The following is a 25557-nucleotide window of genomic DNA, read 5'->3' as shown; positions in this document are numbered from 1 at the left end:
GCACAATACCTTCTTTTTCTGCTAGGTTAAATGATAAAAAAATAATTAAAAAGTATGCAACAATACTTATAAATTTGACAATACTTTTTTTGAGGTCAAACATGCATCTGTCAACAATATACATCTTGTAATACAATAAATTTTCAATAGCATTAGAGAGAAAAGTATAAATAAAAATATACCTTTCAAATAGATACATCCACCGATATTGCATAGGACTATCAACTCTAAGTTCATATAGCAAATATATGATCACATATTCCATAACATCGAAAAATGCTGGCGAAAATATCTTCTCTAGCTAACAAATAGTAGTGACGACAGAATCATCGAGATTCTTTACCTCAGTTACTATAATTTTTGATGCACACAATGTTCTAAAAAAACTACTCAACTCGGATAATACCCCCCATATAGGTTTGTCTAACATATCATGGAATGCTAGGGGAATCAACTGTTGCATAATGACATGACAATCATAGCTCTTGAACCCATATAATTGTCCCTCGTCTATCTTCACAGCCCGAGCAATGTTAGAGACATATCCATCTGGAAATTTTAAGTGTCTCAACCACTCACATACCTACTTTATTTGATCTGGTCCAAACACGTACCTTGCCTTTGGTTTTAGTACTTTGTCATTGTACTCTTGGAGTTCCAATTCTGGTATTTTACATATTACTTTTAAATCCATACGGGACTTCAGATTATCTTTCATTTTTCCTTTAACATTCATTACCATATTGAACACGTTATCAAACATATTTTTCTCCACATGCACTACATCCAAATTATGTTATATCAATAAGGTCGACCAATATGGTAGTTCTCAAAATATGGATTGCTTTGTCCAATTGTGATCCTTTCCAAATCCAAGGAAGGGCGTCAGACTACAGGTATCTGTCAGTCCATATAGAAAGTATCACAATCGTCTTAAAATCTTTATGCTAGACAACCGTGTAAGTGGACCTTATATTTCAGTTGTGCATGCTCGAAACACATTCCTTTGTCTTCAAAATGGATGGTTGCTGGGTAAAAATTGATGGTGACAATCAAACTACCATGACTTCCTTTTATGCATCAATCTAAAAGATTTTGTATCCTCCATGCAGTACGGATATGCCAACCTCCTATATATGTTCCAATCATATAACATATCATACGTAGAGAAGTCACTAATTGTCCATAGAACAACAACATTTATATTGAAGTTTTGTTTTTTGTGGCCATCGTACGTGAGAACACCGTCATCCCACAGTATTTTCAGCTCATCAATCAATGACCTTAAATATACATCAAGATTTTGGCCTGAAAAGGTCGGACCAGAGATCAATAAAGATAAGAAAAGATTTTAATGCTTCATACATAAGCATGAAGGAAGGTTGTATGAGGTGATAAATACTGGACAACACGAGTATGGGGTTGATCTACCCCCAAATGAATTAAATCCATCTGTACATAAACCTAGCCTAACATTTCTCACTTCCATTGTGAATGTTTGATGAGTATGATCAAAGTGTTTACAAGCTTCCGCGTCAACAAGATGCGTGATCTTGTCTTCATCATGTCGAACTTTATTTGCATATCATCTCATGTGTTTAGCTGTCCTCGAAGACATATACAATCGTTGCAATCTAGGGGTGAGCAAAAAGTAGTAGAGTGACTTGTATAACACTTCTTTTGACCTCGTGATACCATTGCCCCTTGTCTTTGGCTTGAACCGAGGATGCCCACATGACAGACATGATCTGTTATTTTCTTGATATTTGAAATACAACATGCAGTGATTTGGACAAACATCTATCTTTTGATACCCTATACCTAGAGCGTTGACCATAACCTTCGCACGATAGAAATTTTGTGGCAAATTCTCATCTTTGGGCAACATAGTCTTCACAATAAAGCACAAATGATCAAAACATGATTGACTCAAATTATACTCTGACTTTAAATTCAGTAGTTGAAGAACTGCAGACAAAATAGTATTACTCTCGCAACTATTTCACAGTGGCTCATCAGCATCTCTAAGTAAGTCATAAAATCTACTAACTGTATCGTTTGCTGCTTCTTCCTCTATTCCAGTTTGTACATCACTAGGACCCATAGCAGAACCCAGTTCTGGTCCTGTAGCATCAAATATCAAATTCACATAGGGATTGTCATGCACCACATCCACCCGTATGTCAAAATTATTTCAAAATTCTTCTTCATGAAGCGTCCAATTATGATAACCACTCATAAAACCCTTCTTGTATAGATGGTGTCTAATGTCGTGCGATTCTACAAATCGATTGTTCTTACACATCGTGCAGGGGCACCTGATCCGACCGATGAGATCTACTATATTGACACTTGCCATTGCAAATTCAATGAAACTGTAAACACCATCTATATATTCAAGCGACACCTCATTACCAACTATTCTACGGTACATCCATTCACAGTTTGCAGTCATTTTATCCTATAATGTTACGGATATTATCTTCACCAGTTAAAAGAGAATCATAATAATGCGTCGATGAAAAAATATCAAATTTATCAAGCATTGTTGGATATATATATCACAAAGATATTTGGAAAGATGAAATCACATTCATAAACACGATACATTCAATTTAAGCATATTTTTATAATACAATTTCACATGAAGGGCATAATTAATTCAAAAATAACTTTATGCAAGCATGAATACATGATACACGATACACACACACACACACACATATATATATATATATCACAAAGATGTTTAGAAAGATGAAATCACATTCATAAACATGATACATTCAATTTAAGCATGTTTTCATAATATAATTTTACATGGAGGGCATATTTAATTTGAAAACAACTTTCTGCAAGCATGGATACATGACACACACACACACACACACACACACACATATATATATATATATATATATATATATATCTATATTCATCACAAAGATATTTAGAAAGACGAAATCACATTCATAAACATGATACATTCAATTTAAGCATGATATAATTTCATATGAAGGGCATAATTAATTAAAAAATAATTTTATACAAGCATGGATACAGTCACATCAAATATTGCAATACATTCAATCATTCATATCACAATAATGTCAAACATGTATCTGCAACAAACACACTCCAATATCCCGCTAACTACTACCATGACTAGCATGGACTCCGAACTACAAAAATAAGAGTACTTCGATTTTTATACATTCAAATCATGCTCAACATGATCTCCGAACTCCAGCAAAGCAGTTCTAGATATCAACAACTGAGTGAGTGCGTGAACAAGAAAGTGTTGCATTCAAGAAAGTAAATAACATGTGATGCGCTTGTATCACTTACTCACCACATGTATTTACTCGATTTGTATTGCTTTTGCCTTTGCATTTTTTTCTTATTTCCTTTTGCATTGCATTTTTAGTTGCATGTGATGCTTAGCACTAAGCATCGCGCAATTAGCTCAGTTATGTACCTGCAATGCACATTGATATATTGCAATACACATTTATATACGACGAAGAGGGACAAGGGTGGTGGTAAGAGGGGAGGCGCAGTCGGGGCCGAATCCCTCCCTCGTAACCCAAGCAACAGGGAGGGGGTCTCGACCCCTCCCTTACAAGGAAGGAGAAACGGGAGGAGGCAAAGCCCCTGCCGACCAGAAGGAATGAGGGAGGTGCCCAAAGCCTCTGCCTCATTCTTTGTCATAAATGGCAGAGGGTGTCTTCCCTACCGATCAAAAAAACTGGCAGGGGTGCCCCTGCTTGCCGATCGAAAAAGTGAGACAAGCTGGGGCGCAACCCCTACCTGTCGGCTGAAAAAAATGGAGGACAGGCAACCTCTGCCTGTCAGCCAAAAAACAGAAGGAGACGAAGAGAGAGAGAGAGAGAGAGAGAGAGAGAGACCAGGGGGAGGGTGTCGCCGGCGGGGGTGGATTCTGTCTGGTCTGTCGGCAGAAGGTAGCTGGATGCAGCGAGGGCCGACGTAGGCTAAGGGGCCGACAGAGGCAAAGGTGGAAGGTTAGGGTTCTTTGACTGAGAACCCGATTTAGGGGTAATTAGAGAGAGAGAATTTCGTGTCTTAGACGGGCTTATATAAAAAAATAATGATGAATTAACGACAAAAATGTTTCGTGTCAAAATTCGTCGCTAAGTAGCGACAGAAAAATTTTGTTGCTAATTCGTCGTTAAGTTGCGACAGAGTTTGACACAGAATTTTTTCGTCGCTAATTAGCGATGAAGTTTAAGGCAAAATATTTTTGTTGTTAATTTCGTGACAAATTTCAATTTTAATGACCATTACTTTTCTTTCGCTAATTCGTCATAACTTTGTGAGGAAAACAATTCATCATCAATTTATGTTAATTAACGTTTTTTTTTTAGTGATGGGGAACGAAAGCGGGTCAAAACCCATGCTTGGATGAAAGGAATTTTTAGACGGGTCACATCCGCCCTGTCGACAACCGTCCCTGTCTTCACTCCCGCCCTTCACATCTCCTAGGATGAAACTTATTAATGATAGACTAAGTTAGGTTGTCCAATCATTTGAACACTTATTGCGAAGAAAAATTGGTATCCCTACTTATTTAATATAAGTTTGTTATAAATTGAGTATATAAACCTTTAAGAAGCCAACTAACATCACCATTATTCTGTTGGTAGAGGAGAATTTTGGTGACATGTATTGATGATCTTCACAGGAAAGCCAGTGCCGTTGCCAACATTTAATGCTGACTGCTTTAACTGTAGTCCAAGTGGACGGTGAGATCGGACGCAATTTTTACAAAGCTACGGCATCACAAAGCACCTTTGAAATACAGACAGACTCATTCTTGACAAGGTTGGCATTCTCAAAACTCGGTCAGAGATCGGCCATGCCCAACTCAGTGGTTCGGGGTCATATTTTTAATATAACTTATTAAAAGTAAATAATAAACATATATCTTATAAATAAAGAAGCTATTTTCAATGTCTTTCACATACTCTATATATATAGGAAAAGGGGGTAGGTGCCTGTCCACTTTTGAGCCGGACTAGAATGGACGCACGATTGAGCATCCAAAGCGGATGTGTGATGGACGCTCAGCACGGCATCAAAAATGACTTTTAGCGGCGCTTTTGAAGCACTAAAGGTCATTTTTTCAGACCAGATCTTTAACTACACTTCAAAAGCATCTGAAGGCCATTTTTGACGCTGGACATGCGCTGAGCATCCATCAAACACGCGCGATGAACGTTCAGCACACATCCATTCAGTCAAACTCAAGAAATGGTCAGACACCTACCCCTACTATATATATATATATATATATATATATATATATATATATATATATATATATAAGCTCATGGTGCGTGCGGGCACGCGCTGAGCATCCATCAAACACGCGCGATGAACGCTCAGCACGCATCCATTCAGTCAGATTCAAGAAATGGTCAGACAACCTACCCCTACTATATATATATATATAAGCTCATGGTGCGTGCGGGCAGGTTGATGAGACAGCAGGCAGGCCATCCTGTTGGGCAACCTTATTCAGTCATATTTAATCTAAAGAGAAAAAGACGAGACATCTGACTTAGTAGACGCTCAGAAAATCTTGTTGACTTGACGAAGCTCAGTGTTCTGCCTCGAATACACACCAGTCTTGCCCAAAAGAATAACGCATAACAAGAGGGAACACTATTAAATGCGTAGCAACACCAAGAAAACTCATTAGTAGTTGAAGATCAAGAGAAATCCACGAGATTTTCCACAAATCAGGCCCAAACCCTAGTTAACTGTACAGACAAAAATGACCATAATACATGGGATGACATGCTTGCTGAGCGAGAGATAGGTGCAACCTAGGGCAGAGAAGGAAAGCTTGGAGAGGACAACGGAGGGATGCACACAAAGGCGCAAGAGAGAGGCTCGCCGAATGGACGCCCGTAGGATGGAGGCTTGCCGGAGAGAGGTTCATCAGGGGGCTGAGAGAGAGAGAGAGAGAACAGGAGTTAGGGCAGCGAGAACAGGAGGGAGTCGAGGGAGGGGGGTATTGCCCCGCCCATTTTTTTTTAATTAAACCGTTCTCCCAGTCTTGTTCTCGGCGTAACAGGGGTGGTGGTAGAACAATAAAACATCATTCCAAAAACACGGCATACATAGCGAGGGCATGATTTATGGCCACACTGTCCCAAATCACTCCCCGGACAAGCCATCAAACAAGCCTTTTGGTACTGCATCTCCGCCCCCCCCCCCCCCCCCTTGAAAATTCATCTTTCAAACCAACAAGAAATCAAATTGAAATCAGAACTTTGAGGCATTGGATGTTCAAGATCTTTGACTGGTGCTGTGAGATTGAAAAACAAATGTTTTTAGAAATCAAAGCCAAATCATAACCAGCTTGTATAGCTCGGGCTCGGCTTGGATCATGACGTGCTTACTGGCCGAGCACGAGCGAGAGTTCACCCTTAACTAGCCAAGCCCAAACAGCCTGAGCTTGGCTCAGTTGGATCATTTACCAGTCCTGCTTGCAGTTCAGTGTATTTCACATGTCCCAAAAAATCTTTTCTTTCATTAAAAAAATGTTGAAGTTCTTATTATTGACTTCCTAGTTCAGTAGCAAATGTAATCCTCCCCAACGTACGTGAAATGGGACATGCCCATGCAAAAGTCGTACCAATGACTTCCAAACCCGAGAGGGTTGTGTATGTTCGCCCCGGATGATTCACTGAATCCCGCGTCTGTGTTCGGGGCTTTGAATGAGCACCACGTATACAAGCACATGGGGCTCGTATTCCCGTGTATGTTGACATAACTTTGCATCGGACTCTGGTGTTGTTGCAAAGACTTAAGTACCCTTTATTGCTATTCTTCTCATAAAGTGATGGTTTGAGAAAATGACAAAAATGCCTTTCATTCAAAAAAGAAAAAACAAATAGTTCAAAAAAAGGATAAACATGTCCTCCATCCAGAAAGTCGAGGATGATGTTGACTCTTCAAAGTCTTCTTCTTTTTCTGTTCAAAAAAAGGACAAACATGTTTTCTTCTTCTTTCTCCGTAAAACACTGTAAAACCCTTTCTCTCTCTAGAGAAGAAATCAAGGGAAACAAAGAGTTCTTCCTAGAGAAGGCCATGAACATCAACCCTCTCACTCTCTCTCCCTTCTCTCTTTACTTCTGTGCACATCCAACAGACGATCCTACATTGCTGCATCGTCATCTTCTTCTTCTTCCTTCTTCGTAAAACACTGTAAAACCCTCTCTCTCTGTAGAGAAGAAATCAAGAGAGGTAAAGGGTTCCTCCTGGAGAAGGCCATGAACACCAACCCTCTCACTCTCTCTCCCTTCTCTCTCTACTTGTGTGCCTGATTTAGAGTTTTTGCCCTTACAGGAGGGGGGTCCGGGGGCTCCCCCCGGCGCGGATCCCGCTGCGCGGGCGGGGGGCTCGGGGGGCAGCGCCCTCCGGACCAAATTTTTTTTGGGCCTTCCAACAATGATTTGTAGTATTATCGGGCTTTCCTACAGCAATTTGTAACATTTGTAGTATTATCGGGCTTTCCTAATTTGCGGAAGACACTACAAATCGGTATAGCGATTTGTGGAAGACACTACAAATCGCTATAGCGATTTGCGGAAGACACTACAAATCGCGGATTTGGAATATGACCTCCGATTAGGGAGATATGACTCTGACAAGTTGGTCCTAATTTGCGGAAGACACTACAAATCGCTATAGCGATTTGCGGAAGACACTACAAATCGCTATAGCGTTTCGCGATTTACGGAAGACACTACAAATGCTACAAAATTCTGTAGGAAAGCCCGATAATACTACAAATCATTGTTGAAAGTCCCAAAAAAAATTTGGTTCGGAGGGCGCTGCCCCCGAGCCCCCCCGCCAGGGGCGGCCTCCCCTGGACCCCCGCCCGCGCAGCGGGATCCGCGCCGGGGGGGAGCCCCCGGACCCCCCTCCTGTAAGGGCAAAAACTCTAAATCAGGCACACAAGTAGAGAGAGAAGGGAGAGAGAGTGAGAGGGTTGGTGTTCATGACCTTCTCCAGGAGGAACCCTTTACCTCTCTTGATTTCTTCTCTACAGAGAGAGAGGGTTTTACAGTGTTTTACGAAGAAGGAAGAAGAAGAAGATGACGATGCAGCAATGTAGGATCGTCTGTTGGATGTGCACAGAAGTAGAGAGAGAAAGGAGAGAGAGTGAGAGGGTTGATGTTCATGGCCTTCTCCAGGAAGAACTCTTTGTTTCCCTTGATTTCTTCTCTAGAGAGAGAAAGGGTTTTACAATGTTTTACGGAGAAAGAAGAAGAAAACATGTTTGTCCTTTTTTTGAACAGAAAAAGAAGAAGACTTTGAAGAGTCAACATCATCCTCGACTTTCTGGATGGAGGACATGTTTGTCCTTTTTTTGAACTATTTGTTTTTTCTTTTTTGAATGAAAGGCATTTTTGTCATTTTCTCAAACCATTACTTTATGAGAAGAATAGCAATAAAGGGTACTTAAGTCTTTGCAACAACACCAGAGTCCGATGCAAAGTTATGTCAACATACACGGGAATACGAGCCCCATGTGCTTGTATACGTGGTGCTCATTTAAAGCCCCGAACACAGACGTGGGATTCAGTGAATCATCGGGGGGGGAACATATAACCTGCTTTGTCCAAACCCGGCTTTAATCAGAACCATATGACTAATTTTCCCTTCTATGTAAAGCCATCTAGGCATGGGTGAGCTAATAAAAAAAGAGCAGATCTAATGATCGGACCGAGCACTTAGCAAAACTACTTGACACGAAAAATTCCTGCATGAAGCAGTGAAAATCGTTTCTTAAAAAAAAAAAAAAAAGTAAAAACCACTCTCTTATGTTCATGTATAAATTTTCCTTTGCTTTTTGTGGTCCAATCAATGGATCTATGTTCTCATGAGAACCCGATGGGGACGTTCAAAGATAGCAAGTCGGTCCAAAAATGTCAATGAAGATATATAAGCGATGATTTGACTGAATTGTCTACTTCACTAGATGTAACCTACTCTACACGTTTTATCTACATTTCATAAAACCCTTTTGACCTATTGGGAGTGTCGGTGAGGGGGTGTCAACGGGCCGGGTTTACCGAGACCCGACCCGAACCAAACCTTATAGGATCTGGGTATGGTGATAAATAATAAGACCCAGTCCGAATATGAAAGTCTGATTAATACATGGATCCGGACTATATAGTTTGTGAAATTTTATAAGGACCCGGACCGGACACGAGTTCCGACTAAGACCCGCAATTTTTCAATGTAAAAATGATAAACAAATATGATTTTACCGGGTATGGTTCATGTAGTTCTTAGCAGGTCCGAGTACGGTTTTTCTTATAGTGGACCTGATTAAATTCAGGTCTGGACTCAATACTATACCTGAAAACTGGGTCCAAGTATGGTATCACCTGGGTCCGAACCAAACCTGACCCGTTGACACCCCTAGTATCGTTGTGCTTCAGCCTATATCAGCCGATATGCATTATATCGGCAGAAATTCGATACACTGCAGGCCTGAATCAGCTATTTTTTAACAAATATGAAAAACACCAAAAAATATTTTTAATATTATTTTAAAATAAATTAATGGTTTTAACACGTGTCAGGTTATGATTAACATGTGATAAATTTTTATTATTTTTGGGCTGATAGGGAACAATTCAGTTGAGTATCGGTATCAGCCGATACAGCTGAATCGGTGGCCTAACGATTCAGGGCCGATACCGATACTGACAACATTGGTTTTTAACCCATCCCAAAGCAACAAAATAAAGCTGAGCAAAATTTCAATGAATTTTTGTCTGCAATGGCCAAGTCAAGTGGTAAGGATCTCTCAACCCATATTATAAATATCCACCATATTTTGCAAAATCATCATTTTATTGCAATATTTTCAGAGGACCATATGATATCGAAAAACACACAATTTTGATAATATCACATTTTGTTGTGATATTTAACCTTAAAAAAAACAATTGTTGCACCAAATTTTAATATTTCATATTCTTATTTATGCTTTAATACATACATTATATGTATTTTTTATATATGCGAATAATTTCTCAAGTTTTTTGCAACAAAATTAAACCAGAATTTTTAGAATATCGCGAGATTTTCCCTAGGTCATATTTTCATGAGAATAAGATTCGTGACATTGATCTCTGCTTAGTTCCACTAGGTTTGATAGCCAAGGAGAGACTCATTTGAACAAACAGGCCAAGGCCTTTTTCTTAGTGAAATAAGTCCAAAACTTATGAACCACTTTTTTGCATTGGTCAGGCGGATCAGAATGGTTCGGATCTGATCCAATTAATTCGGGAATGGAATGGAGCGAATATTGGATTGTCCAAGATGCGTCAGAAAATGCACACCCCGGATGTAAAAGTCGGGCAGTGCTCCGATCCAGGCGGTGCCGGATACTAGTCCAGCTTTTAAGGGCAATTAATTGGATTCCAATCAAGGTTCCAGATCCAGTATAAGCTGTAATCTTGATCTCACCAGACACGATCATATTGTCCCCACTAGTTTGGTGTGCTTCCTGTCGTAGGGAGTAGGAATAGAATAATTATGCGAACGATGTGCAGCTACCTCTTGGCTAATGTTTCTATTTAAATAACCTTTCTTCCAAACAGGGTTGGTGACCAATAGGTTGGATGCCACACTTGGAACCGCGAAGGACAGTGCAACCTTATTTGTCACCATAACCAGACCCTATAGGGTTTGGTCCGGGTAAACCAGACCCATTGACACCCCTAGCTGCATCCCAGAGATGGAGGGCAGTCAGGTGCAGCGGCACACTAGAAGTGTGCAATGTGATTGCACCTGATCCAACCTCCTCAAACAACCCTTAAATAACTTTGGGATTTACAACCGATCCTAGATGGAGGCCAAATCTAACTCAAGGATACCCATTAAGACTAATATCCAGCACCAACGGGGGCTCCACTTGTCTGGTAGGAGCAGTTAGTGCACGTCACCTTGTGTTGGGGCATTGCAAGTTCAAAACCCAATGGTACGGTTGTATAACTGGTGGGAGTCTGTCTAACCCAGCTTTTCTCTCTCTCTCTCTCTCTCTCTCTAAAAAAAAAAAGACTAATATCCAGGAAATGAGAATCAAGCCAGATTTTGAATAGAAAAGTTTCAAAAACCACAAACATAGAATCGAACATTACAGTCTATATCATTAGGTCCAGTGCTGTACTGTCTATTCGGATCAAGACCAATATCCGTACAATCAAGAGCCGGATGGATTTGGTTTGGCATCCTGATTAAGGGTGGACATTGGGCTGGCTGCTTTTTACATCCCTAGCATGATGAAAAGTCAGGCCTGACCTGGCCCGATGAGCTAAACAGGCAGGAATTGGGCCTGTTCCAATGTAAAAGTACATAGACCCCAAAAGGCCTGACCCGCTTAGCTAAACCCGCCTAGAAAGCTTGGCTTGCCAAGCACGACCCAAGCTTGTCACAAACCCGACCCATACCCGATTATAACAGGTTAAGGGTTTGGGTTGGGCCTCTTGGTCCCTTATAAGGCCACATTTGGGTTGGGTTGGGTTGGGCTGGGCAGGGCTGGCCTAATGTCCATCCTTAATTTTGACGACCCGCCACTCTAGCCATGTTCGGGTTTGGATTTACTTGCATTCAACCCTGATTCCTCTATTTGCCAACCGTTGGCACAAAGTTGGGGAGTGGTGGGTCCCAACCATGAGACATAGGAAGGAGCCGTGCATGTTCAGTATTCCATCGCTATCTACTTTTGATGCCCTCTTTGCCACGTTCAGCGCTTCCTTTCTCTCTCTAGACTCTTTCTGTGGACAGTCGTCGGCACCAATTTCGTTTCAAACACGGTTGCTTCTTTGTCTTCTCTCTCCCTACCCCTTCCAACTTTGGTTGGTAGCACCCCCTCTTTCTCTCTCCCCTGTATCTTTCTGTCTCTAAGTTGACTTGGTGTAACTACTCTCTCTCTCTCTCTCTCTCTCTCTCTCTCTCTCCATACATGACCACATTATACCATTATAAATAAGAGAGTGCCAACAAGTTGCAAAACATACCAACAAAACCAAAGTTTCACATCTCTCTCTAGCCATGGAATTGACCCACCAAAGCTCCACATTTGTGAAGCCAGAAACAGGCTTCAACAAGGAAGTCCCCTTCACCATCTTCGACAAACAAGCCTCTGACCTCCACATAGCAGTCCTCTTCGTCTACAACACCCACACAGCCAGCAACACCAAGATCAAGCAGGGCCTCTCCAAGGCCCTCTCCTACTTCCCTCTCCTGGCTGGCAGGCTCTCAACCCAGTCCCCCACAATCATCCTTGACGATGACTCCGGCGTGCCAGTCTTCGAGGCGAGGATCGCCGGCAAGCTCGATGATTACCTGCCCATCGAGCCATCTCCGTCCCTCCATGACCTGCACCCACACCCTGAAGGGTCCAACCCACTTCTCATGATCCAGCTCAATAGGTTCGACTGTGGTGGCCTGATAATTGGGCTCAGTGCCAACCACAGGATTGCTGATGGCCAGTCCATGAGCAACTTCTTTGTGTCATGGGCCCAGTTGGTCCGGGGCCAAGAGTTGGAGCACCCACCTATCCATGACCAGACCCTCTTGGTCCCAAGGGACCCACCAACGTGCCAGTACCCACATGAGCAAATAGAGTTCTCTGAGCTGCCCCCTGTTGGTGACAATGCAGACATTGATACAATGGAGAACCTCATTGTGAACTACTCATGGGACTTCATTAGGGAGCTCAAGGAGAGGGCCCTGGAGGCCAGGCCTGGGCTCAAGCACAGCACCTTCGAGTGCATACTCTCGCACGTGTGGAGGAAGGCCAGCATTGCCCGCGGGGTCGGCGACGATGAGGTCACACGTGTGAGGGTCTTGGTGAACGGCAGGCCAAGGCTGGGGATCCCACATGAGTATTTTGGAAACTTGGTGTTGGAAGCATACCCAACCTCCAAGGTGAAGGAGCTTGTCAAGGTGAGCAGGGTAGAGTAAGATTGCAGCTTTATATATTATACTGGTTGTTTTTATATTGTGAGAGACCATGTTTGGGCTTTGAGACGAAGCTTGGCCAAAATCATGAACTTCGATGCTTTTCTTGTGATTGGCGTATATGAAAGTTTTTCCCAAGTTCAGGAACTCTAGTGTTTCTCAAACTTGGAGGTTCATGAACTTTGTCATGCTTCATTACAAAGGGCTCTCAATTAATGTCCATATTTTATGATGGTGCATCAGACTGCTCTATGCAATTCGATTCATGGGGTTTCATGATTGGAGATTGTTAAAATCCCAGGACTTCAAGCCAAGGAATTAATGGTGCAAATTAATTTCACATGAGATACAATGGTCTGTCACGTGGAGTTTTGGCCTCATTTGGCAAGCAATTTTTTTCATATTACTTTCCTAGAATCTTCCTAAAAAAGGTGACCAAGTTCACGAACTTGGTCACGTTCCATGCGGACCCAATCCTTGCTACTGATAGGAACCGATGAACTTAATTTATCATATGCTGCCAAATGCTGGTGTAGGTTGAAAGGATACTTAGGTTGTATTGTTAGGTGACATTGGGTCCATCAAATTTGGGTTTATCTTTTCCTTTATTCATTATTTTTGAGAAAACAAAAAATCTTATTATCTAAAAAAAAGGATGCCACACAATAATCACCCAACTCAAAACAAAACAAACTGGTCATGATGCTACACAATAATTCTTCGATAATTGAGTAGTTAATTTACATTAAAGATATCGGCGTAAAAATGATCTCCTTAATTAGCACTTATGAACTCCTTGTTTTAATTTCCAAGTCTAAATGTTGCTTTCTCAAAATTGTCAAACAGGAGGGTGTAGGCTATGGTGCAAAGTTGATCAAGGAGGCTGTTGCAAGGCTTGGGAAAGACTACTTCCAATCCTTCATTGATTTTGGTGAGCTCAACAAGGACAAAGAGTTGGTCCCTTCACAAGATGTGGAAGACAACTTCATGATACCTGACTTGGAGGTAGATAGCTGGCTGGGCTTCCAATTCCATGAGTTGGACATGGGGGGAGGTGCACCCTGTGCCTTCTTGCCTTCATGGATCCCCATGGAAGGCCTGGTCATAATAGTCCCCGCCCCGTCGCAAGAGATTGGCAAAGGCGGCATCAATGTGATCGTTACCCTTTTCCGGGAGCACGCGGAAATCTTCAAGCAGATCGCACACTCCATCGATGATTGATAGGTTGATGATGAGTTCATCTACTATTATTATTGTTGTTGTTGTTGTTGTTAATTATTTATTCTTACAGTGCAATATAAGGGGATCATCATTGTGAGAATCCTATGTGCAACGCAAATTTCCTTCTTTTCCTTGAGTCGTCATTTAACAAGCATTAAATCAATAATGAATTTCAGTGATGTATATTTCTCTTTCTACAATTGTAGTTATGGTGGCAATATTAGTTGATCTCTAAATTGCATGACAGAGCTCCAAATTCCAAAAAAAAAACATGATTTCCATAGAACTAATGTTTCTACATCAGATATATATGTTTTGATTTTGAGAACAGATCTTAATTGATTAACAATCTCTTCCGCGGATGATTAACTAACCATGAAGGTGTAATCTTTGTTTTTTTCTTTTTTGAAATAAAGAAATTTTATTAAAAGAACCACAGTGATTACACCCAACAGGGCTGGCAAACAGCCCCAGGCCATGAACAAAGATCGAATTCATGTAGCTGGTCACAACCAAATCAATGCTTAGCAACAAAGCCAACTACTTAGAATTAACATTCAGCATCTCCGCTTCGGTTCTTCGAGGTTTGCGATGCTTCTTGGACGATGCCGGGACAAGCTTGATTTGAGGCAATGAAGTCCTCACAGCTTGTACTTCCTGAAGAGATTTAGGACCATCCTGAAGAAGCTCCACCGGTGGATGAGTAAAAACTCTGGTGAATCTCTTGACAGAACCATTTATCTTTGAAGCTGTGGTCATATGCGAAAAAGAAAAACCTTGGGAAAAGGTGGGGTAGAAGACCCCTGCTCGTTAGATAGGGAGAACCCTAAGTCATGTGAAGGCAAAGCCACACAGTAAACTTCAGATAGGCGGGTCAGGTCTGATTAAGATACTGGTGTTGGGGAGTGTGGCACCGCCCGGTCCTGAGTCGCCGGTGCCTCAGCCACCAGCCATACAGAGCCCCTGCAAAAACAAAACACACAGAATGCATACTTGAGGCGGCCATTGCCAGAGGGCGGAGGATGTTGCTGGAGAGGGATTTCCTTCAACTCAGCCGGTCTGCAGTCACCACAAGCGCAGGCCTCCGAATGCCATCAGTGAGTCGACCTTATTCCCTCTTTCACTGAATACACATATTTGATTTCCACACCTTTTCTCCCGTATAAGGTTGCTCATGAAACCTCTTTCTTATAATCACCGAATGAGAACGGTTGAACAACTGTTCCCCCTTTTATTCGGTGATGGGTTTAACGGAAGGAACACTTTATGTGGGAAAACGTTACCCACATCGTGGGTAACCACCACCAACGTGGTGGTTTAACCTAACATTCTCCCACTTGTTCCGACGATAAACCCTTTAACTAGAAAACTTTATGAGAATAACTTGATGAATAAAATGACCTTTTTATTTTATTCTATAGATCCTTAGTTGAATCTCTAATCCTTATGAGATTAACAACAACCATAATAAGAATAAAAAACTGAAAGTGATCACTTTATTTATGTGCATATGTCAAAAAGAGTTTAACAACCCCATCCTCATTACATGTTCGGAATATAATCCCGGTGCTAGCCCTTTAGTAAGAGAATCAACGATCATCTCTCCTTATCCGTTTCAATAATCTGTGGTAAGTGAGATGGGCAATAAAACCTGTACCCTTTTGATCTTTCTGGATAACCAATGAAATATCCACTAGTTGTTCTTAGATCAAAGGCTTTAATGTGAGGGTTATACAACTTAGCCTCTACGGGACATCCCCATATGTGCATATGAGACAGTGATGGTTTCCTACCTGTCCATAACTCATAAGGAGTTTTAGGTACAGATTTCATAGAAATCTTATTCAAAAATATGCACAACAGTCCTTAAGGCTTCACCCCACAACTTTATGGGAAGCATTGAATAATTTAACATAGCTCTGACCATTTTTTTAAGAGTATGATTTCTCATTTCAGCTACACCATTCTCATAAGCACTACCAGGCATGGTATATTGAGGCACAATGACTTCTTCTTTGAGAAATCACACTAATGGTCATTCTCTTTGCCCCATCTCAGTAAATCTACCATAATATTCGTCACATCTATCAGACCTGACTATCTTAATAACCTTATCGGTTTGTTTCTCTACTTCTTTCTTAAATTTCTTAAACATCTGAAAAACATCAGATTTTTCAAAGATCAAGTAGAGATACATATACCAAGAATAGTTATCAATAAATGTGACAAAATTTTTTTTGCTTGTGTAACAGAGGGAAAACGGTCAACATACATCCGTATGGACTATCTCCAATATCTCACTGCTACGTTTGACACCCTCTTTATATGTGTTTATATGCTTAGCATTTATGCAATCAACACATGGGTTATTGTCGATAAAATCTAGAGATTTCAAGATCCCTTCATTTACGAGCCTCTTTATTCTCTTTTCAGAGATATGACCCAACCTTCGATGCCAAAGCATATAAGATTTATCATTTATCAAGCTGCGTTTATTTCCAACCAATGCGTATTCAGAAGTCAGAGACTCCGGAGTTTGGATATTCACATTCAATATATATAAACCATAATAAACTGATGCAAAACCAATTTTAAATGAATTTCTGAATATGAACAATTTAGAATTTTCAAACTTAAAAAATATCCAAATTTATCCAACTTTGAAATTGAAATTAAGTTTCTACTATACGATGGAATATAAAAGACATCATGAAGATGTAAAACTATGCATGTATCTAGAGTAATCTTGCAGGTTCCAACACCCTTCACATGTGAACGTATCTTGTTTCCCGAATAGATGCTCTTCTCACGCATTGTCGATTCTCTTCTGCTTAGGAATAACTGTAGACAGTCGAAAATATGAACAATAGCACTAGAATCAATCCACCAGCTATTTTCAGAAATTTGTAATAAATTACATTAATGAGAAACAAATGACAAATTACCTCTCTTTTCCAACCACTTCTTATACTTTATTCAATATGCCTTCATGTGTCTATTCTTCTTGCAAAAGAAGCACTTTGTGGGAGTAGAGTCAGATTGCTTATCTTGGGATGACTTATTCCCAGTTGGCTTCTTCCTAGCATTTCTCTTAAATGCATTCTTCTTTGTTCCTACCTTGGATGTATGAGAAGCCATATGTGCACTCTGCACCTTCTTCCCTTTCACCATTTCTTTTTCTTCAATACACTTGGACATAAGTTTATTGAACGTTTATTCATCATTATGTGTGTTGTAAGAGATTTTGAAAGGTTCGTATTTCAAAGGTAAGGACGTTAGAACCAAATGCACTAAGAAAGAATCAGAGATAGTGAGCTTCATGTCATTTAGCTGAGACACTATGTTCTTCATATCCAAAATTATCTGGCGAATATTTTTCTCTCCAGTATATTTCATAGATATGAGTTTTGACATCAGGGTACAAGCTCTGGTCTTGTTTGAACTCACAAACTGTGCTTTAATGGCATTCATGAATTTTCTCATTATTCTGCATTATGGGATAGCACTACGAATATTCGTAGCTACTTTAGATTGCAAAAGCAACAAGCTAAGCCTATTTGTGCGCTCCCACTTCTCAAAAACAATATTTTGATCAGCAGTGCTCTGATAAGTGAGGGCAGCGGGTTCATCTATTTTTAGGGCCAGATCTAAATCCATATACCCTAATGTAAAAAGAACAGTTTCTTTCCAATCACTAAAGTTAGATCCATCTAGAAAAGGTATTGAGCTAGAGCCATCTAAAATCACAGAACTAGAAACTGCATGAAAAAAAACACATATCAAGAAGCATTCGTACAAGACTAAATTTAATGAAAAAAGCAAAAGAATAAAGGCCCTTGATATGCTTATTTTCTGTCGAGTGAAGGGGGTCATCGGAGTCCTACTTTGGTAAGAGCTCCGACACGCGAAACCACTTCGCCTACTAACCATATTCGATAAAACTAAGGTTCTTGTGAAGTTAGACCATCAACACAAGGTACCTTTCGATACACATGTGTGATGTATCTCGACACATTTACCTTATTCTACCCTACTTAAATTCCAAACACGATAAAACTACCATTGGGTCGTTTATCGTTTCATGAATATAAGTACAACAGTAATATTGGCTAAAACCATATGATAATACAATATTTTGACAATATACGTGTATTCAGTCACTTTGGTTACATGAATTCACTAAGTTATTTAGCTATCCTTAATGCCAATATGAAAACAATATCTTGAAATGGTCCGTAAACCGAATGGACCAGTCATATGACATTCGAAATGGTTCGAAAATTGAATGAACCAGTCATATGTATCACTAACCGGTCATAAAGCACTCTAAACCGGTCTCAAACAACCCCGAACCGGTCATCCAAGGGTCCGAACCAATTCTGAACCTTATGAACCGGGTCAAGCATGAACAAAAGTTCATAAAAACCCTATAATCACATGCCAAAATCCATGTATTTTCTTATATTTAAGAAAACATGGTCTTAGCATCTCAGAACCGGTGAAAAACTGGAAAGAATCAGTCAAAATGGTTCCGAACCGATCCCGAAAGGGGGCCGAATCAGTCTCTGATCCGGTTCAGGCCAAATAGTGCTTGGACCCTACTGGCTCCAGGTCGAACCCAACTGTAACCGGATCCGGGTCAGACCCGGTATAAACTGGACCCGAGTCGAACCCGGTTGCAACCGAATTCGGGTCAGACCCGGTATTATTTGGATCTCGGTCAGACCTGGTATTAACTGGATCCGAGTCAGACCCAGTTTATAACTGGATCCAGGTCGAACTCGGTATTACCGGATCCGGGTCAGACCCGGTACTTACCGAATCCGGGTCAGACCCAGTTATAACTAGATCCGGGTCTGCCTCGGTACTTACCGGATCCGGATCAGACCCGGCTATAACCAGATCCGGGTCAGACCTAGTTATAACCAGATCTGGGTCTGCCCCAGTACTTACTGGATCTGGGCTAGACCCAGTAATAACAGAATTCGGGTCTGCCTGAGGTTTACTGGATCAGGGCCAGACCCGGTAATAACCGGATCCAGATTTGACCCGGGTATAATGGATCTGATATTAACCGGATCAGGTCTGAACCGAATACCAGAACCGATCCGATTCCACCCGTTAAAAAACTGAAAAGGGGGCAGAAACCCCAATTTTTCTCAAAAGAGGGGTTTTCCCCATCTTGCAGTCGACGACCAATGTCGCCCACCGGCGACCAACGTCGCCTGCCGGCGACCCAATGTCCCCCGTCGACGACCAACATCGTCTGTCGGCGAGCCGCCACACCTTCCGACGACCCTCACGGAGCCCAGACCCGGTGCAACTGCTTTACCGAAAACCCAAAGCGCTGTCGGCTGGATGCTTGCATCGCCGGACAGTGGCTGGCCAGAATAACGATGACTCTGCACGTCAGTCTCAGGCGACGTTGAAAGAACCAGCAGCCTAATGGTCTCAGGTAAAAGAAAAACCCAAAACCCCTTTAATTTATTTTTTTTTGCTGTCTGTCGCCCAACGCCGACAGTCGTCGGCTGGCTGCAGAATCGCCCCACGACGATCTGCCATGCCTGACGGCCAGAGCACACCCCGCGACAGATGCAGGGTGTGAGCCCATAACCCATTGTTGGGGAGTGTGGCACCGCCCGGTCCTGAGTCGTTGGTGCCTCAACCACCAGTCGTACAGAGCCCCTGCAAAAACAAAACACACAGATTGCATACCTGAGGCGGCCATTGCCGGAGGGCGGAGGATGTTGCCGGAGAGGGGTTTCCTTCAACTCAGCCGGTCTGTCGCCACCACAAGCGCAGACCTCTGAATGCCACTGGTGAGTCGACCCTATTTCCTCTTTCACTGTGTTTTTCATTGTATACATAGAGTTGATTTTCACACCTTTTCTCCCGTATAAAGTTGCTCATGAAACCTCCTTCTTATAATCACCGAACGAAAACGGTTGAACAACCGTTCCCCCTTTTATTCGGTGATGGGTTTAACAGAAGGAGCATTTTATGTGAGAAAATGTTACCCACATCGTAGGTAACCACCATCAACGTGGTGATTTAACCCAACAACTGGGTCATGATCAGGATCCATGAGGCTAAGATGGTCTGACCTACCTCCCACTGCTTGCATCTATTTAGAGGGAGCATGCCCAGTGAAACATAGGGAAGGCCTGCATGCAGGGTCTTGTGGGTCCCCTCCCTCTGCTCAATACTGTCATCCAAAGCATGTTGGTTGGGCAAGGTCACATTTACCACCGACCCAATCATGCCCCTCGAGTTTGCTTCCAGAGTGTGTAATCTTTGGTAAAACTGATGGTTATTAAACTCATGGTCATCCCTTTCATTGTAAGCCTTCCACCATCTATACATGGTTGGTTGGTTTTGCAGGCTCCATTTGCTTCATTTATTATTACTGTAAGAGTCAAAGAACTTGGCATTGGCATTTAGTCTCCCTTTTTCTTTTTTGTTAAAAAGTAAGTTGGGGTTGGTGTTGGGCCAAATGAGTGTCAATTTCAGCTTGGTGGTATGTGTAGCTATCAGATTAGGCATGACAAGTGATGAGAAGCGATTAGGTGATGTGACAAATTACGTTTTTGTTTGTGCTTTGTCACTCCCTCCGTCCATTAGGTGGTGTGCCTATTCCAAGCTCATCTAGAATGAGCGTTGCAAACCAAATGTGATTTGACATCTCACTTTATCTTTTTTCATAATGTTAAATGGAGGAGCTCTGACGTGTCTCGTTGGCACGTCGATGGATGATTGGCTGCTGATCAAAAGCACATTTGTCACAAAGAAGGAGGTTCTACATAGAAACTTGTGACAATGAGTCCGGATCAGGTGCCATATGATGGCACAAAAAAACGTGCCTTACGCACTATATCGCCTTCCATCTTGGGGATAGGGCCTGTTAGTTGTGGGGGCCAAGACCTGATGAAAGGGCGATCAGGTGCGTAAGGCACGAAATTTTGTGCCATTATATTGGCACCGGATCCGGACTCGTGTGCAACTCCTTTATGCATAAACAAAGTCTGATATTGGGCAGGGTATTTGGACTACATTAGAGTAGGGGTGTCAATGGGTTGGGTTTGATCCCATCTGACTTGTACTAAATCTTATAGGGTTAGGGTTTGGTGATAAATAAGAAGGCCTGATTAAAATCCGGTGAGTCAACTTTGAAAACCTTAGGTTACCAAACTCCAGCTATAAGGGCACCCCATTGTTACCAAAATCTAGAATGGATACGTGTGAAGCAGAGCTTCACCCTGGCTATTTTTTAATGAATGTAAAAAAAATACCTAAAATTATTTTTAATATTATTTTAATAACTTTAACACGTGTCAAATTCTGATTGACACCTAATATTTTTTAATTATTTTTTAGCCAATTCAGAATGATTCACTTAAGTATCGGTATCGGCTGATTCACCTGAATCGTTGGCCAAACTATACAACAAAAAAGGTAGGTGCATATGGTATGAAGAACACATATAATTTGGTCAAGGGATGGAACTTAAAAAATTTAATATCTAGTATTTTTCCTTTCTAGCATTTTATTATTCAAGATTATAGTGGCACTATATATGGATTGTCTTTACATTATGTGTTTACTAAGACATAGGGCCACCCGTGTCCTTGTCTTTTTTGAAAGGCTGTTTTTTTTTTTGGAAAGTTTCCATGTCCTTTATCTTATAAAACATGGTCGGTAAATGATAAATTTCTAAAAGCAGATACATGTTTTAATATTAATTATAAAATAATGATCATTAAAACCAAACCCCATGTTCATCGTTATGGCATATAAAAAGAAATTGGTCAACATTGTGTTTAACCTTATATAAAAAGAGAAATATGGTTATCTACCATGTTAAAACTAAGAACAATTTTCGAATTGTTTAAATAAAACATGACTTTTTTTATAAAATAATGGCTAAAACTTGAGAAAAAGTCAGCTTCATTGATTAGGGATGGCAATGGACCGGGCCAGGGGCAGGCGGCAAGGTATCCACCCCCACCTCGTCTCAAAATTTTGCCTTCCATCCCGGTTCATCCCCGTCTCAAAATCCCCATCCCCATCCTCGTCCGGTCTCCGTCTCCATCCCGTCTCAAAATAACTTTATTTCTATTTTAAGAGGATTAAAAAAAAGAAGATAAAAGGTTTAAGGTTAGGAATATATATATATATATATATATATATATATATATATACACACAAAGATTTTATAATATATAAGAGTATATTAATAATTTCAAGGAGACAGGGCGGGATGAAGGAGGGGCAAGAGTAAGTCCATTCTTCGTTTTAAGTTCTTCATCCTTGGTCCAAACAAACCATGAATCTCTGTTTTTTTCAGGTTCACTGCTCTCCCTATCATTGACTAAAAGGCCATCATTCACTTTAGATAAGTCCCTATTTTGCTTGAAAGAAGGTCAAAGGGTGCATGCACGAGCACTACTTGTATTATTCAATATATATATATATATATATATATATATATATATATATATATATATATATATATATATATATATATATATATATATATATATATATATATATATATATATAAGGGAGAAAACTGAGGTCAGGCAGACCCCTACCAGTTATACAACTATATCATAAGGGTTCAAACTTGCACCGTCCCAACACAAGGTGACATGCACTAACTGCTCCTGGCACGGAGCCCCTGTTGGTATATATAAACAGTAGGTTGTAACGTCCAACTCACACGTTACATTGGATGCACACACACTATCAGCGGCACAAACACGTTCATAAGAAATATGAGCTTTAGCAGCGATCCAACTAAAGGTCTTTTTTTTAAAACACTTGGACGCACCCCCAGCTCGTCCGATGTTGCACCCTTCTGTGTATTCGTATATATAAGCGACGCAAAAGCCTAACAAGGTGTCAAATCACTCCAAGTGAATTTGTACCCCTGTGGACCAACCTCTTGTTCGGTAAAAAAAAAAATTTAATTTTAAAAATTAATAAGCAATCGTTTAGGTAGCTCGTAGACTTTCTAACATAAAAAATATTTATTTTTTACTTAATCTTGAAAAATCAATAAAGATAATTATTGGCTACTAACAAAGGGGCGACTCATGTAGACGAGAAGGTTGCTCTTAGTCTTCTTAGAACCCCAGGTAATGCATTGATTGACATATATATATATATATATATATATATATATATATATATATATATATATATATATATATATATATATATATATATATAGAGAGAGAGAGAGAGAGAGAGAGAGAGAGAGAGAGAGAGAGAGAGAGGAATCAAAGATATCGACATTATGACAAGTTCAACAAACATTGAAACCGGGAAACAAAACACACAGGACCCAGACCGACAAAAAACACATAAGCCAAAAAGCACAAAATACAAATCAGAAACAAGGCGATCAGTCCGGATCCGAGGGAGGCCTTAGCGGCAATTGGCATTGAAGATTAGGAAGAAAGATGTGCAATGAGGCGTATACATCCGCCAAAATATAATTTACTAACTTGTTGAAATTAACCGAGATCTGCCTGAAAATAGCATTGTTGCACGACATCCAAACAACCCACCAGGAAGAAAGCATCCAAGTTCTCCAAATGATCCGCCAACTTTTACATCTACGAATTGGCTGGGGTCCCCACAAGAGGTCCACAGTGAAAGCCTCCACATAAGAGAGGAAGAGAGAGAGAGAGATTTGTAGCTGCTCACTAGTTAGGTGAATTGATACGGGATAAATGGGTTTTTTTGTCCTTCCTGTCTTGTTTTAGCAGTTCCACATAAATGTGTTTTCGTTAAAAAAATGATATTTGGAGTCTCAAACATTTACAAAGATTTTGAACTATTGACTTTTTGGACTTATGAAAAACCCACCCATGTGTTGACATAGAACGCGTCAAGAGCTGATCGCTATAAAATCAAGTTGATAGATGATATCTGAAAGGTCAGAATTTAAAAATAAAATAAAATAAAATAAGCTGAAAAACCCATTTAGCACGTTCATTTTGCACCCAACGTGTGAGCAGCTAGCTACCAATCTCTCTATATACATAATATATAAGAGTAATGGGTAGGTGCCTGACCCATTTTGTCCCTAGGGTGTGCTTACTGAGCTTTGAAAAGATTATTTGTATTTTTTTTTAAATTTGTGATCTCCATGCTTGATTTTATGGGAATTGACTTTTAGATCTGATTCCAATACCAAGTTAGGTTTTTATATGATTCAAAAATCAATGGTATATAATTTTAAAAAATATTCAATGCTTAAAAATCATCTTTTTTCTCAAAAAAACATGATCCAAGTATAATTTCCTAGCAAATTGACCCTGCAGAGCACATCTGCATGGATTTTTGAAAAACAACCTATAAACTCCTATCCACTGGCGGTAGGCACAAAAAGTGTTAGACACCTACCCATTACTCTCTCAGTCTATATATAGAGAGAAAAAAATGGGTCCATACTATAAATGAAACATGTAAAGTGGGTTTTTCTGCTCTTTGGGTATTTTTTTCTCAGTTTTGACCCCATAAATGTGTTGGGCATGGTTGATTTACGAGGAATCCACACTTGGATCATGTGTTTTCGGTGAAAAAAATGATATTTGGAGCCTAAAAAGTTTATAAAGATTTTGGACAGTTGATATTTTGAACATTATAAAAACTCACCCATGTATCGGAATAGAACACTTCAAGAGTTGACCCCTATAAAATGAAGTAAATAGATCACATTTGTACAGCTACAATTTAAAAATAAAATAAAAAAATGCTAAAAAACTCATTTATCACGTTTCATTTAACATATTACATTTAGAACTAACCCATTCCTATATATATATATATAATGGATTGGTAATGACTCTATTACATACAAACGAGCATGAATTTCCTCTGTGAAAGTTGTTTTGATTAAACTGACCTCATGGATGAATTCAGCATGTTCAAGATAGTGGGAACCAGCTTTTGTATCATATTTTTTTGATGAAAAAATATGATTTTATGACCTGAGAAAGGATCTGTATATTGTAGGCCATGGATTTTTGAAGCCTTGTATAATCCTACCTCTACCGTATGAAAAACAACCAAGATAAATTAAAAAAATAATTAAAAGGGATGTTTGGACGTGATGGCGGCATGACCAAATGTGGCATCATATATATATATATATATATAATTGGGAGTAGGTGCTAACAACGGTTAGGTGAATATGGCAATGAAGGTTTTTGGGGCATTTTTCACAAATCTGACCCCTGCAGTTGTATTCGAAATGGTTGTTTTGCTAGAAAATAACACTTTCATCATATTTTTTGATGAAAAACA

The 25557-nt window shown here is 40.3% G+C and overlaps 1 protein-coding gene across 1 annotated transcript; it reads left to right on the top strand.

The window, feature by feature from the left end:
* The first annotated feature begins 12072 nt into the window (after positions 1-12072).
* LOC149844623 (tryptamine hydroxycinnamoyltransferase 1-like) lies at positions 12073-14441 on the top strand. The gene is made up of 2 exons (XM_089994962.1): positions 12073-13005; positions 13867-14441. Exons 1-2 carry the CDS (start codon positions 12109-12111, stop codon positions 14239-14241), a joined length of 1272 nt encoding a protein of 423 aa, XP_089851088.1. The 5' UTR covers positions 12073-12108; the 3' UTR covers positions 14242-14441.
* The last annotated feature ends 11116 nt before the right edge of the window (positions 14442-25557 follow it).

Source organism: Nuphar pumila, chromosome 2 (assembly GCF_984573655.1).
Source record: "Nuphar pumila chromosome 2, dmNupPumi1.hap1.1, whole genome shotgun sequence".
Lineage (NCBI taxonomy): Eukaryota > Viridiplantae > Streptophyta > Magnoliopsida > Nymphaeales > Nymphaeaceae > Nuphar > Nuphar pumila.
This window is presented reverse-complemented; position numbering and strand designations above follow the sequence as displayed.

Bases quoted from the DNA above. Each gene is read 5' to 3' on its own strand.
- LOC149844623 (XM_089994962.1), top strand. From the start codon at position 12,109: ATGGAATTGACCCACCAAAGCTCCACATTTGTGAAGCCAGAAACAGGC. The intron at 13,006-13,866 runs GTGAGCAGGGTA...ATTGTCAAACAG, and splicing joins AGGTGAAGGAGCTTGTCAAG to GAGGGTGTAGGCTATGGTGC.